Here is a 15715-nt window from a genome sequence, read left to right on the forward strand (position 1 = left end):
ATTCAGGTGGAATTACAGAAGGCGTCAACTCACTTCCGACAGATCACTGAGGTCCGCCAGTTCGGCAGGGGAGGTATATTATGTTGCTCGCCAGACCACAACTGTACCAAGAAACTGCTGAATTGCTCAACATTCACTTCACATCCGGTGAGATGCTTTGTCCCACCACATCTTGCATGCTCTAGAGGCATTGTTCGAGGTGTAGACGTCAGTTTGACACCTGAAGAAATTTTAGAGATGTTTTCGGTGGCTGGTGTCATCTCTGTTTACCGGTGTAGCCGAGTAATAAGAAGACTCTGACTGAGTCAGTGATAGTTACATGTGCTGGAACGATGCGTCCAACAGAAATCAAGGTCTGGCCCCTAATTTATAAGGTTGAAGCTCTGGCTCCACGTATTCTACAATGCGCCAACTGTTGGCGATTCGGTCACAACGTGAGGGGCTGCATATCTTCTCCACGCTGCCGTAATTGCGGTGACAACCACAATTTTACTGATTGCTCATCCGAAGAAGAGAAATGCTGTCTCTGTAGTGGTGGTCACCACGCTAACTACTCGAACTGTCCTGCGAGAACACAGGAACTTCAAATTCTGGGAGTAATTGAAAGGAGACGTTGCTCACGCCGTGATGCTGTTGCTGAGGTCCAGGGAAGATCTAAGGGATATGCAGGAGTGACAGCCCGTCAACAAATGGTTGCAGACTCAACCCTTTCCGATGCTATTGCGATAGCTGTCGAAAAAGCGCTGTCAAAAGCTATGGAACGACTAACGTCAAACCTATCGGAGACTATAGCTCATGTGATGACATCACAAATTACTCAGCTTTTCAGTTCTGTAGCGAGCCCTAACACTAGCTCACAGATTCCTACAAATCCCATTACATCGAACGCTGGGCAACTAATAGATCCCTCGCCAGCTATTGCAGAAAACACTAAAAATACAAGACCATCAACTTCAACTCAGCAGACCGACAACGGATGCTTCTCTGGATCAGTGTCGGAAAACAACCAGGACGTAGAAATGGATCTTCTGGCGCTTAAACGCACAAGATCACCTAATGATAATTCATCCACCGCACTCCAAAACCAAAAAAATTGTTAAAGATAATATTTCAAAATCCGATGCTAACCCCAATTCTTCAAGTTCTATCCATAAATCAAAACCCGCTAAACACGGTAAAGACAGTCTTTCGAAGAAAGATTTTTTAAAAGACAGTATCTTAGAGCAAGTGATTTCTACAGTATAGGCATTAATTCATCATAGGTGTTTTAAAGGTATTACAGTGGAACTGCCGTTCCATTATTTCTGCGGGCACAGATTTAGTATATTTTTGTTCTCAATTTTCTCCCGACATTATTCTTTTGCAGGAGACTTGGCTCTCAAATGGCCAAGATTTCCACATAAGAAACTATCGTTTATTTCGATTGGACCGTCCATCGAGAGGCGGAGGACTCGCTTTCCTGATAACAAATAAAATATGCCACAAAGCAACAATATCATATCAGTATATGTCTACGGAGTGCGAGATACTAGCAATAGATGTAACTATTCCTGGTTGTTCTCCGTTTTCTTTAGTTAATACATATTTTCCCGCAGGTGTTCAAGATATTCGATACCTTAATACCGTTGTCAAATCTTGTAGGAAAGAAATTGTGATAGCGGGAGACTTTAATTCACACCATGTGGCTTGGGGTTTCCGAACAGACTCATGTGGAAAAAGATTATCGGACTGGGCAATTAATCAAAATTTTTGTTGCTTAGACAAAATGATCAGAGAACAATATGAAATATAAATATGAAATATTGAAATATATTGAAATATATTGAAATATATATTGAAAAATATGAAATATATGAAATATGAAATATGAAATAGAAATGTGAAATATCAGAGAACTTAATGAAATAGCTGATTCTTTAGCACAAGCTTCTTTAAAGGGTTCGGCGATATCTGTGATGCCGGCAACTGCGTATATCACCGCAGCCAGATATAGGCAGTTTTCTTTGACTGAAGACAAGAAAAGCCTCGCACTAGCAAAATCAACAGACTTTATACATCTAAATTATTCTTGGAATCGACAGTGGTGTCCCAACCGGCAATTCGAAGTAACATTTACAAGACTGCGTTGCCGTATTCCACAACTAAATTTTTACTTGCATAGATGTGGTCTGGCGGCATCACCATTATGCTACCTCTGCAATGAACCAGAATCTATCGATCACTTTTTATTATCCTGTCGGCGGTTTTCTAATCATCGACAACGATGTTTAGAAATCAAACTTCGTAATCTAGGACTGCCGTTAAGCAGTTCAGTTTTACTCTCACTTGGAGCCACGGTGTTAGGATATGCCCACGGGAATGTTTGCCGAGCCATTTATAACTTTCTATGTGACACAAAAAGATTGCCTTATTAATATTTTCCCATTGTTACGTGATTGCTTTATTTATCCTTCAATAAATTATAGCTTTAGCAAATTCAAAAAGTAAAGTCAGAAAACCACAATTATTATTATTATTATTATTATTATTATTATTATTATTATTATTATTATTATAATTTTAATTATTATTATTATTATTCAAAATCTACGTATTTCCTTTGCTGTATTTAATTTATTACTAAATTCATATTACTATTACTATTCAGGCAAGGCTGACTAACTTAGTATAGACTACTTAATTCTTTTATTATTGCTTTATTTCTCATTTTCAATTAATGATTTATTTTTATTCTTATACTTATGTATTTATAAATTAATTTAATTTAAATTTCTATCGTAATACCACCCGGTTCGTGGCCTATCCCCCTCAGTGGGTTGTGCCAAGTGTTGAGGCATCATCATCATCATCATCATCATCATCATCATCATCATCATCATCATCATCATCTTCTTCTTCTTCTTCTTCTTCTTCTTCTTCTTCTTCTTCTTCTTCTTCTTCTTCTTCTTCTTCTGGCCTACCATTAAAGAGAAGCATCTATTTTTCAAGACTCCGTCTTCGATCTACGTTACATTTTTCTGGTGGAGGTGCTGCGTACATGCTACCACTCCCAAATCGAACCCCGCCTACAAGCCCAGTACGAAGTCCGGTCGAGCTGACTCCTGTTCACGTACGGACAAGCCGTCGACTTCAAGGACTGCCACCGGAGCACGAGCCTCTACCCAACAGAGTCAGAAGGATGAGTACATCAGTTTCATCTTCTTCCTCAACCGCACCGACCACGGTCGTCCTCAACCAGCCGCTAATCCCCAAATCCTTCCATGGGGACACGTTCGAGGATGTTGAGGACAGGCTCGATCACTTCGAGCGTGTCGCAGAATTCAACGACTGGACACCGGAGCGCAAGCTACTCAATGCCTACTTTGCCCTCGAGGACTATGCGCGGACATGGTTTGAGAACCGTGAGGCGGCCTTATCAACATTGGACGAATTCCGACGGCAGCTATGTTCAAAGGACCTTATACTCGGCATAGATTTCCTTCAGGCGAACGGCGCTATCATTGACCTGCAAGAGTCTAGAGTCAGTTTCGCTACTACGCAAGCCATAGCGCACAGTAATGACAACGACCGTGACATCGCGCTTCGCGTTGCCGACGATCACGTCACGCTGCCACCCAAGAGCAGTGTGCTTACCCTTGTCCGATGCGACATGGAGGACGTTGCCGAAGGAATTGCTGAGGCAAACATCCCCCTGCTTCTTGAGCGCCACATTTGCATAGCCAGAGGGCGTCTCGAGGTGCAAAACAAATGTTCAGTCGTTTTGCTAACAAACTTTAGCAACGAGTATCGGCATGTACCGCGAGGAACGACAATCGCATTTCTTCGAGAAATCATTGATGTTACTGACATTGGCACATTGGAAATTGCATTGTCTCAGCAATATGAGTTACCCAGCCTAAAAGAACGGATTCACGTTAACGCTACTCTGCCAGACCATCAGAAAGACCGACTACTGAGTCTCGTGAACGAGTTTGCCGACTGTTTTTCAACGTCGTCCAAAGTACGGCGTACGTCCATCACAAAGTACCGCATTATTACGGATGAATCCGCACGTCCTGTTCGCCAGCATCCTTACAGAGTGTCTCCAGTGGAAAGGGAAGCGATCAGGCAGCAGGTGAAAGAGATGCTCCAAGACGACGTGATCCAGCCGTCCACAACCCCGTGGGCCTCCTCTGTAGTGTTAGTCAGAAAGAAAGACAACACGTTACGCTTCTGTGTAGATTACAGAAAGTTGAACCGTGTCACCAAGCGCGATGTTTATCCACTGCCACGCATCGACGACGCATTGGATCGTCTACAACATGCCAAGTTCTTTTCTTCGTTGGATCTTAAATCCGGATATTGGAAAATCGAAGTTGATGAACAGGATCGTGAAAAAACAGCGTTTGTGACAGCTGACGGCCTTTATGAGTTCAAAGTTCTCCCCTTCGGTCTCTGTTCCGCACCTGCCACCTTTCAGCGGATGATGGATACCGTGCTTGCTGAACTCAAATGACAAACCTGCCTCGTATACTTGGACGACGTCGTGTTCTCGAGCACGTTTGACGAACATCTCGCACGACTCGAGAGCGTCCTCGCTGCGATCCGTACTGCCGACCTCACCATCAAGCCTGAGAAATGCTACTTCGGGTTCCAAGAGCTCAAATTTCTTGGCCATGTCGTTGGTCCTAAAGGCGTCCGACCAGACCCCGACAAGTTAGCTGCCGTCGCCGAGTTTTCACCACCCACAGACAAGAAGGCTGTCCAACGCTTCCTTAGTTTGTGCGCCTATTATAGACGCTTCGTCGAGGGATTCTCGAGAATTGCTGAACCTCTGAGACGGCTTACTGGCGGACGAGCAACAGCAGTCGTTCAATGAATTGCGCGAGCGTTTGCAAGCTGCCCCAATACTTGCTCATTTCGACGAAGACGCAGACACAGAAATCCATACTGACGCCGGCAATGCGGGTCTCGGCGCAGTTCTTGTGCAGTGGCAAGATGGTGCTGAACGCAACATTGCTTATGCAAGCCGCAGTCTCACCAAGGCTGAGAAAAACTACTCAACCACTGAAAAAGGTGGGCTCGGCGACTGCGCATCTGCACAGCTCGCTAAACCTTTCGCTTTTGCAATGCAGGTTAGTCAACCATACGCTCTCTTTTCTAAAAAGTCTAGCAATTATTTCCTGGTGCAGTTGCCGAGCCCGCACTGCTGTGTCGCCATTGCTGTTGAATGTGCCCATATTATCCATGCCTTGCTTATTTTGGCCGGTGATGTTGAAACGAACCCCGGTCCTGACATTCCTGAAAGCCTACTAACCGAATTGCGAAAACTAATCGCTGGTCAGAACCAGCTGATCACTGAAATTCAGGGTCTTAAGTCGCAACTTACTTCTACCGACAAAGCAATTACTGATCTAAGCAAACGAATGAACGACCTTGAGGGTCACTACCAGACGCTTTTGCCCATTCGAAACGAAGTGGATGCAATGCGCACCACGACTGAGCAGGCTATTTTTCGCATTTACGAGCTCGAAGCACGCATCGACGATGCCGAAAATCGTTCACGGCGGGATAACTTAATTTTTTACGGCATTCCTGAGCCTTCCGGCTCGGAAACCACTGCCGACTGCGAAAGATTGATTGTGGATCTGTGCCGCGATAAGTTGCAGCTGATGATTGATCCAAAAGAAATAGAACGTGCACATCGCATCGGTCGTCACTCCCCCAATCACTCTCGCCCCGTCATAGCGAAATTTACATTCCATAAAACCAAAGTAAACATCCTTTCGAATGGCCGAAGGCTTAAAGGCACTGACTACAGTATTAGTGAGGACTTTTCTCGATCAGTTCGAAATTCCCGAAAACATCTCCTTGCGTTCGCAAAAGGTAAAGGCGTTCCATTTTCTCTGCGCTTTAAGACCTTGTTCATTGGTCCAAGAAAATATACTTCTGATGCCGCCTCGAGTAGTGTTAAAGAGGTGGCATAGCAGCTACATCACCCCAAACAGAAAAATAACATAACACCGACTTGCTGCAGAGATAGCGCTTCGCTTTCTATAATATACACCAACGTGCGCAGTTTCCTCCCAAAGCGTGAATTGGTGTCTAACATAGTCTTATCAACCGGTAGTGACATACTATTACTAACTGAGACATGGCTGAGCAGCGCCGTTACTGATAGCGAAGTTCTAGCAGACCTGCCCGGTTTCTGCCTCTATCGGAACGACCGCGAAGGAACCCGTGGTGGTGGTGTACTAGTCGCTGTTCGCGAGCAGTTGCCATGCTCGCTACTTAACGTTACGTCAGATCTTGAGATGCTATGGGTGATAATCCATGCCTTTCCAAAAAAAGTGCTACTTGGTATCTGTTACAGACCGCCCAATGCTACTTCTGATTTCTGTCATCAACTTAACAACGTCATAAGCGAACTGGTAACCACCCGCCCAAACGCGCAAATCCTGCTCTTCGGTGATTTTAACTTCCCGCAAATAGACTGGCGTACCATACAATCATTCTCGGTATCCGGACACACAGAGGCGAAAAATTTTGTCGATTTCTGCCTTAATTTAATTTTTCTCAGCTTGTAACCGAACCAACCCGGATTTCGCAGCAAACTGCTAACGTCCTCGATCTCATACTAACCGACCACCCTGACAGCCTTTCATCCATTTGTTACTTGCCAGAGATCAGTGATCACAAAGTCATCCATGCCACGTTTTCGTTAAATTTGTTAACACGGGATACCTTTAAGAAAACAATATGTCTATACGACAAAGGAAATTACGAAGCAATAACTGAAGCTATGAATACCTTCTTTACTGTATTTGAATCAACTTTTCACGATCATTCCGTTAACAGCAATTGGACGCGCTTCAAAAACAAACTAAGTGAACTTACAAAGAAATTTATTCCTAAAGTCACCTTTCGTTCTTCTCAGCAAAAACCATGGTTCACAAAAGCCCTAAAACGCCTAGAAAAAAAAAAGCGCCTGTATCGCGCCGCCAAACAGAGTGGGCGCCCATGCGCATGGGATAAATATTATGAAGCCGAACAGAGCTACGTTGACGCACTGCGTCACGCCAAACACTCCTTTTATCACAATGATCTACCAAACCTATTAATCAATAATCCTAGGCAATTTTGGAGAGTCATAAACAATAGCGAAACGCGCACTATTAAGATAACTAACGAATTGAACGAAGTTATTAATGATTCCGATTGCGCCGACGTGTTTAATACCGTCTTTGCTTCTGTGTTTACTAACGAATCTAATGCGCCTCCCGTTTCGTCATCGCATAGTATAAACTCGTCAATGCCACCCATTGCCTTCAATGTAGACGGTATTTGTGCGGTCATCGATAAAATCAAGTGTTCATCATCTTCCGGCATGGACGAAATTAACTCAAAAATTTAAAAAAACACTAAGCTTATTTCTGCAGCCTATTTGTCTTTGATATTTGCCCAGTCTCTTTCTTCAGGTTTCATTCCAGATGACTGGAAAATCGGGAAGGTCGTTCCAGTCCACAAATCAGGTAACAGAAACTCGCCTCTTAACTACCGCCCCATTTCCCTAACAAGCGTCCCTTGCAAAATCATGGAACATGTCATATACTCTCTTATCATGAATTTTCTTGACTCGAATCACTTTTTCCATCCCGCCCAGCACGGATTCCGCAAAGGTTTCTCCTGCGAAACACAGCTGGCCATCTTCCTGCATGATGTTCACACTAACCTTGACAGTAACATTCAGACTGACATAATCTTCCTGGATTTCTCTAAGGCTTTCGATAAAGTCCCTCATCAACGTCTAATATTGAAACTAACAAGACTTAATTTGCATCCTGATGTTTTGAATTGGATTATTGAATTTCTTAGTAAACGCTCCCAATCTGTCATTATAAATAATCATCTATCTAACCCTGTGCCAGTAACATCAGGCGTCCCACAATGATCGGTTCTTGGCCCTCTATTATTTCTAATATATATTAATGACTTACCTTCACAAGTGTCCTGTAATATCCGAATGTTCGCCGATGATTGTGTCATTTATCGCACTGTGCGTAACACCTACAATCAAACAGCCCTGCAGAAAGACCTCTCCGCTATACTAACATGGTGTGGTGACTGGTTAATGTCACTTAATGTAAACAAGTGTAAAGTTATGTCTTCCACTCGTAGCCGTAATCATTTCCTTACCAAATCGGAAGCATGCCTCTCGAATTAGTAGAGTCCTATAACTACCTAGGTATCACCGTATGCAATGATCTGTCCTGGCATAAACATATTTCTAACATCATATCATCTGCTAATAAAACACTAGGTTTTTTAAAGCGTAATCTCCGTCAGGCCCCTAAAAACGTAAAACTGCTTGCCTACAAATCCCTTGTTCGACCAAAACTAGAATATGCATCTGCCATTTGGAGCCCGCATCAAACATATCTTATCACCTCACTTGAATCTGTTCAGAACCGCGCCACTAGGTTCATTCACTCACAATATTCATATGGCGTCAGTATTTCTGCACTTAAAACACAATCCGGATTAACACTACTATCTAATCGCCGACGCGTCGCTAGTCTTGAGCTCTTTCACAAGTTCTTTTTCAGTGTCCTTCATCATGCTCCATACATCAATCCTGCGGCACGCATCTCTCATCGCACCAGTCATCCGCAGCAAGTCGCACGCCCGCGTGCCCGAACCACTCATTTTTGCGCCTCGTTCATTCCTCGAACAGCTAAAGACTGGAACGGCCTTCCTGCTGGCATTGTTAACATCGCTTGCCCATCTTTGTTCAAACAGCGTGTGATTGATCACTTTGCATATATTTAATGATGTGTACCAAATGTGGAACCTATGTTATACCCACCCCTTATGTAATACCCCCTCCGGGGGTCTTTAAGGACAATAAACTGAAGAATGCTTAGCGGTTGTGTGGGCAATTAGTAAATTCCGACCCTACTTGTACGGTAGACCCTTTAAGGCTGTCAGCAATCACCACGCCCCGTGCTGGCTTGCCAACCTCAAGGATCCTTCAGGCAGACTAGCCCGTTGAAGCCTGCGCTTACAAGAGTACGACGTTACCGTGGTCTACCGATCTGGAAGGAAGCACAGTGACGCTGACTGTTTGTCACGCGCACCGCTCCCTACGACATCATCGGACCTTGACTATGACTTGCCATTTGTCGGCGTTGTCGACGCCGTACAGATGGCTGAGCACCAGTGCGCTGACCCTGAGCTGCTGCCGCTGATGGAGCACCTTCAAGGATTTGAAGGTGTTTTACCTGGCTCGCTCGTGCGCGGCTTATCATCGTACTGTTTGCGCAACAACGTCCTTTACAGGAAAGACTGCGGAAGCGGTCCAAATACGTGCCTCCTTGTCGTGCCATCGGCGCTGCGCCAAGACATTTTGCAAGCCTGCCATGATGAGCCATGCGCGGGACACCTGGGATTCGCTAAGACATTAGCAAGGATACGACAGAAGTATTACTGGCCCCGGCTTTTTTGTTCTGTGCAACGGTACGTGAAGACCTGCCGTGATTGTAAGCGCCGCAAGAAACCGCCCTTTAAACCGGCTGGCTTTCTCCACCCTGTGGACCCTCCTCAAGCACCGTTCCAACAAATAGGAATGGATCTACTTGGGCCATTCCCAGTGACCTCTTCGCGCAACAGATGGATAGTCGTCGCTACCAACTACTTAACCCGGTACGCCGAAACCAAAGCTATTCCACAGGCAAACTCGTATGAAGTGGCCAAGTTCTTCGTTCCACCACATCGTCCTACGACATGGTGCACCTTCTGCTCTCATCACGGATCGCGGTACAGCATTTACAGCCGAACTTATACAGGACGTTCTCCAGCAAACACATAGCTCTCACCGCAAGAGCGCTGCCTATCACCCTCAAACCAATGGATTAACGGAACGTCTGAACAGAACGCTGGCTGATATGCTCTCCATGTACGTAGACGTAGAGCACAAGATGTGGGACGAGATTTTACCCTATGTCACCTTCGCGTATAACACTGCTGTACAGGAGACTACACAGTTTACGCCGTTCGAACTTGTATACGGGCGCCGCGTCACGTCAACACTTGACGCCATGCTACCGGTGGCTGATAATAGCCCGACCAGCGAACACGTGGAAGAGTTCGTACAAAGAGCCGAAGAAGCTCGCCAGCTTGCTCGACATCGTATCCGGAGCCAACAGCATACCGACACCCTTCGATACAACCAGGGTCGCCGTCGACGTCCATTACAATACCGGCGACTGCGTGTGGGTCTGGACGCCCATCCATCGCCGTGGACTCTCGGAAAAGTTGCTCCGCCGGTATTTCGGTCCCTACAAGATTGCTCGCCGCCTCAGCGACGTAACCTACGAAGTCATCCCCTGCAGTTCCGACCCCGGTTCGCTCCGTCGTCGTCCTCACGCTGAAGTTGTTCATGTAGTGCGCATGAAACCATACTATGCGCGTACGTGAACGCCCAGATGCACCTGAGGAGCTCCATTTCTTGTCATGGCTGAAAGAACTTTTTGACGCGTCCGAGACGGTCGCTTTTCGCACGGGGGGCAATTGACACAATAGAGAGTTTTAGATTAGGGGGACGCAAGCGTAGGGGCCTGCTAGCGCTTGGGGCCGCGGTACTGCGCACGCGCAGACCGGTCTGCGCGTGCGCAGCACCGCGGGCTCAAGCGCTAGCGGGCCCCTACGCTTGCGTCCCCCTAATCTAAAACTCTCTAATGATGTGGGGCTCACGCACAGCGGGACGGCGCGCGCAAAGGTCGGCGCCATGAAAGACGATGAAGCGCGCAGGCTGCACGTTCTTCTTCTGGCCCGCCATTAAAGAGAAGCGTCTATTTTTAAGGACTCCGTCTTCGATCTACGTTACAATATCTAGAGCCTGTGACGGTCGCATCGATGACTGACCATTATATCTCAGCATAGGCAGTCATTTAAAATAATTTTTTTCTAGCCGAATCGACCGAACACGTGAATTAGGTATGCGTGCTGTCGCGGGTTTATCATGAATGACGAGTCGCACTTTCTTGTTCTCAAGTGATCGATTTTTTCCCGTCCTTGGTTGCGTCTAAGCACTACGGAATAAGATGAACCAGCTAGCCCAGCAACAAGTCCTGATATGAAATAAATCGGTGCCAGGGGAACTCTGAACCGGTAACCAGAACAATGATAACCTGATCTTCAAAAAGGCGAATCAAGATAAATCAATTGTCTAGTGTTGCTCGCTAACCGTAACTGAAAACAAGTCGTTCTGGCGGGTTGAGTCCCTGGTTAAAATTACTACTGCGTTTTGCAATGAAAAACCTACGCGCAGAGCGAAACATTAAGAAGTAGTCGATACATCTTTACATTTAGACGGCTTGTTCAGGTCTCTTGATGTCCGCACAGCACACATCTCGTTGACGGCAGCCAAGGACCTCTCAAAAAGCTTCAGCTCATCGTCTGACTACAGGTAGCCATGAGAGTAGCCGTCTTCATGATGATGTAACCCTTGGAAGTACTTTTCGATCACCTTCTGTCAGTCACGAGGCTCGCTCATCGTTGCATTCCACGCGTTCACAAGCGAAACAAAACAACGCACGCCGCGAATATGATACGCGCGCCATTTTCTCGTTCACGTGGAATGAGCTGATCCGAACTGAGGCGCCGGACACCGACCGTGCCGCCAAACAGAGAGGGTAAAAAAGAAAAAGAAAATGGTGATACGTCATCGAGGCGAGGCCCTGCCCCTGTACGCAATTGTTGTGAAAACAGTCGCACCCCTAGCCAACGCGCGGGCGTGCGAGAAACGCCGATGGGCTGTCCCAGCCCGTTTGGCGCTGCGTAACGTTGGTTGAGGTGCAAAGCGTAATCGAAAGAATGTGATTTCGTTGCACTTACAAACGATCGTGCGGGCAGTTATCATTAATACTCTACACGATACCGGGTGTTTCTTCTAAAAATACCAATAAATAAATACGTGGTTTCCGTGGAAGAAGTATAACTTCTTCTTTACTATTATATGTGACACATGTCCAGAAATGCTAAATTCACCCAAATTTGTAGCTAATTATCATAAGTTTACTAATGATCTGTTTAATCACCTAATGGCACTTATTGCGACGGACGGTAATTAAACAGGTCAAATTTTCATGGGCGACCCACCGTCGACTGTGATTTTGAACGAACGCTCAGTGTAGCAATTATTACAGTGTTTCTCACAAACGACAGCCGCCGGAGTTCCATCTGCCCTCTTCATATTCTTCTCCCCACTCGGCTAAACGTTCTGGGTCAGTAGGCGCACTGAATGATGAGACCCGCTAGTTGTTTGAGCGGAATCCACTCGTACAATATGGGACAAAACAGGTGCGCCTCGTTTTCTGCGACGAAGACACAGAAAAGAAACCCGGCAATGACATGCGGAGGCACCGTACGCTACTTGCTCGAAAGCAACAACGCACCGCAACTGACTGAACACCGAACGCCCATCCGATGTACATCCTAAGCGCAAGCGACGCTTGATGCGCCGCTCGGTTAGCACGAATGGATGGATGGATAAGGCTGAACCCTTTAAACCGGGTGGTGGAACACGCCACCTAGCCGTGACTATTAACATATTTTGTATTTTGTGGTGGGTGAAATTTCACCCGTGCCTTGATTTTAGCCACCAATCAGATAACCTCCGTTTGCTTATTTCTACCCGCTTGAAGTCTATTTTGCCTCCACTGTCCGTAAACCCCAATGCTTTGAAAAAATCAGCCCCGTTGCTTTGCACTGTAGGGTTAAGCCCTTTACAGAAAAGTATGAGGTGTTCAGCTGTTTCCTCTTCCTCTCCACACGCACCGCACATCGTGTCTGTACCTTGGTACTTGACTCGGTACATCTTAGTCCTCAATACTCATGTCCTGGCTTCAAACAACAAAGAACTTCCCCTAGAATTACCATAGATATTTTCTTTGGCAATTTCTTGCTTGAAAGTTCGGTATGTTCCTAGTGCTGATTTCGTCTGCATCCCTGTTTTCCACAGACCACTCTCTGTTTCTTTAACCTTCTTCTTAGCCGCTGTTTCCTGGTTTGCACCCCTCCTGCAGTCCAAATGTTTCATTGACAGTTTTCTGGTCAGCTTCCTCCATTTTGTATCAACATTCCTCATGTACAAATAACTGAAAACTCTCCTTGCCCACCGCTTTTCTGCCATTTTTCTCAATCACTCCTCAAATTCTATCTTGCTGCATGGCTTCCCTGCCCTCGAATGACGTCCATCCCATGTCACCCTGTACCCCCTGATTTGGTGTATTTCCGTGTGCTCCCAGAGCAAGTCTACCTACCCCTCGCTGCTAAACTTCCAACTTTGCTGGAACCTCTGGTCTCATGCACATGACCGCATTACCGAAAGTCAAACTAGGGACCATCACCCCTTTCCAAATCCCTCTCACCACTTCGTACCTATTGTAATTCCACAGTGCCATATTTTTCATCACAGCTGCATTCCTGCTACCTTTAGCCGTTACATTTTTTTCATGTTCCGTTAGGTACTCAGCCCCACTGTTGTTTATCCACACTCCAAGATATTTGTACTTATCCACCACCTCCAGCGTAACCTCCTGTGTCCTATGCTCGCTGCCCTGATTATCATTAAAAATCATGACTGCCGATTTTTCTTTACTAAACTTCAAACCTAAGCTATCTTCCTCTTTATCACAGATGTCCATTAATCCCTGCAAGTCTTCCTTGCTGTCAGTCATAAGTACGATGTCATCCGCGTACATCAGTCCTGGTAATGACTGTTTAATTCATTCTCCTTACTTGAAAAAGGAAAGGTTGAAGCCAAGTCCGCTCTTCTTTAATTTTTTTTTCTATAATCCTTGTAAATACAGCATGAACAAGAAAGGTGACAGAGGGCACCCCTGCCTAAGCGCTTCCCTGCTGTATCTCTATCGGCTCAGATACCTTGTTTTCCCATTTTATAAGCACCTTGTTACTTTCATAGATATCATTTAAAAGATTACTTACTCCATCTTTCACATCTACAGTGCCCAGTATGTCCCACAGGTCCTTTTGGATTACATTGTCATAGGTTCCCTTGATATCCAGAAATGCGAGCCATAGGGGCCTGTGTTGCTTTTCTGCTATTTCAATACACTGCGTCAATGAGAACAATTTATCTTCTAACCTCCTTTGTTTCCAGAACCCATTTTGTATTTCCCCCAGCACCTCCTCGCCCTCCACCCATGCCTGCAGTCTGTCCTTTATAATCTCCTGAAGCGCTGAAAACACTCCTGTCTCTTTTCAATGCCATGTGGGCGGCTGGGTATATCCCGTCCTCGTGGAAGGAAGCTATAGTCATCCCCGTGCTTAAACAACGCAAAGACCCGTCCCTAGCCAGCAGCTACAGGCCAATAGCGCTAACAAGCTGTCTGTGCAAACTGTTTGAAAAAATGATCAACAGGCGCCTAATATGTTTCCTTGAAAATAACAAACTGCTAGACCCCTTCCAATGTGGTTTCAGGGAAGGTATGTCCACAACATACCACCTTGTTCGCATTGAATCTAGTATCAGGGATGCATTTATACATATACAGTTCTGTCTCCCAGTGTTTCTTGACTTAGAGAAAGCTTGCGATACAACATGGCGCTACGGCATTCTTCGAGATCTTTCGGCGATGGGTGTCCGTGGAAACATGTTAAACGCAATCGAAAGTTACCAATATAATCGCACATTGCGCGTAAGAGTAGGTAACGCTTTGTCTAAGCCATTCACCCAAGAGACCGGTGTGCCACAGGGAGGCGTGCTTAGTTGCATACTATTTATTATAAAAATGAATTCCCTGCACACAGTCATTCCACGCACAATGTTTTATTCCGTTTATGTCGACGATGTGCAAATAGCCTTCAAGTCATGCAATATTGCCATCTGCGAACGACAAGTGCCGCTTGAAATAAACAAATTGTCCAAATGGGCAGATGAAAATGGTTTTAAAGTAAATGCCCAGAAGAGCACTTGCGTACTCTGTACTAAAAAGAGAAGTGTAACGCCAGACCCAAGTATTGGAATCAAAGGAGATGCTCTCTCTGTGAGCAGCGAGCACAAATTTTTAGGAATCATTTTAGATTCCGAGCTGACATTTATTCCTCATCTTAAGTATCGAGGACAAAGTGCCTGAAGACAATGAACCTTTTAAAGCTTCTGTCGCGTACGACTTGGGATAATGATCGAAAGTGTTTGCTTAACTTGTATAACAGTCTTGTCCTCTCACGCCTTGATTACGGGTCTATAATTTATAATTCTGCAACGCCAAGTGCATTAAAAATACTAGACCTCGTTCACCACTTGGGTATCGCTCTCGCGACTGGTGCTTTCAGGACAAGTCCAATCCAGAGCCTCTACGTAGAGTCGAATCAGTGGTCCCTTCATCTGCAGCGGTCATACATCAGTTTTACATATTTTCTGAAAGTACAAGCACATATTGAACATCCGTCTTATTCAACAATAAACGATGTGACCGCTGCCACACTCTTCCACAATCGACCTGCAGCGAGAAAGCCGTTCTCTTTGCGTGGGAAGAATCTTAGTGAGGAAATTGGTGTTCCGCTGCTTGATCATCCTCCTATGGCTCCAGTGAAACTGCTACCTCCGTGGCAGTGGCAGCTAATAGATTGTGACACATCATTTATAGAAGTCACGAAACACGCGCCAGAGGCACACATTAAAATGCATTTTCTAGAAGTTCAGTCCAAGTAC

General features: G+C 45.5%; 1 protein-coding gene across 1 annotated transcript; it reads left to right on the plus strand.

Moving 5' to 3' along the window:
* Nucleotides 1–5108: 5108 nt before the first annotated feature.
* Nucleotides 5109–5966, plus strand: LOC119466154 (uncharacterized). Its single transcript, XM_037726651.2, has one exon. It carries the CDS (start codon nucleotides 5109–5111, stop codon nucleotides 5964–5966), a length of 858 nt encoding a protein of 285 aa, XP_037582579.1.
* Nucleotides 5967–15715: the final 9749 nt, after the last annotated feature.

The sequence above is a fragment of the Dermacentor silvarum genome, chromosome 10 (genome assembly GCF_013339745.2).
Source record: "Dermacentor silvarum isolate Dsil-2018 chromosome 10, BIME_Dsil_1.4, whole genome shotgun sequence".
NCBI classification, from domain to species: Eukaryota; Metazoa; Arthropoda; class Arachnida; order Ixodida; family Ixodidae; genus Dermacentor; species Dermacentor silvarum.

Excerpts from the sequence above, each read along its gene's own strand:
- LOC119466154 (XM_037726651.2), top strand. The coding sequence starts at position 5,109 with ATGCAGGTTAGTCAACCATACGCTCTCTTTTCTAAAAAGTCTAGCAAT.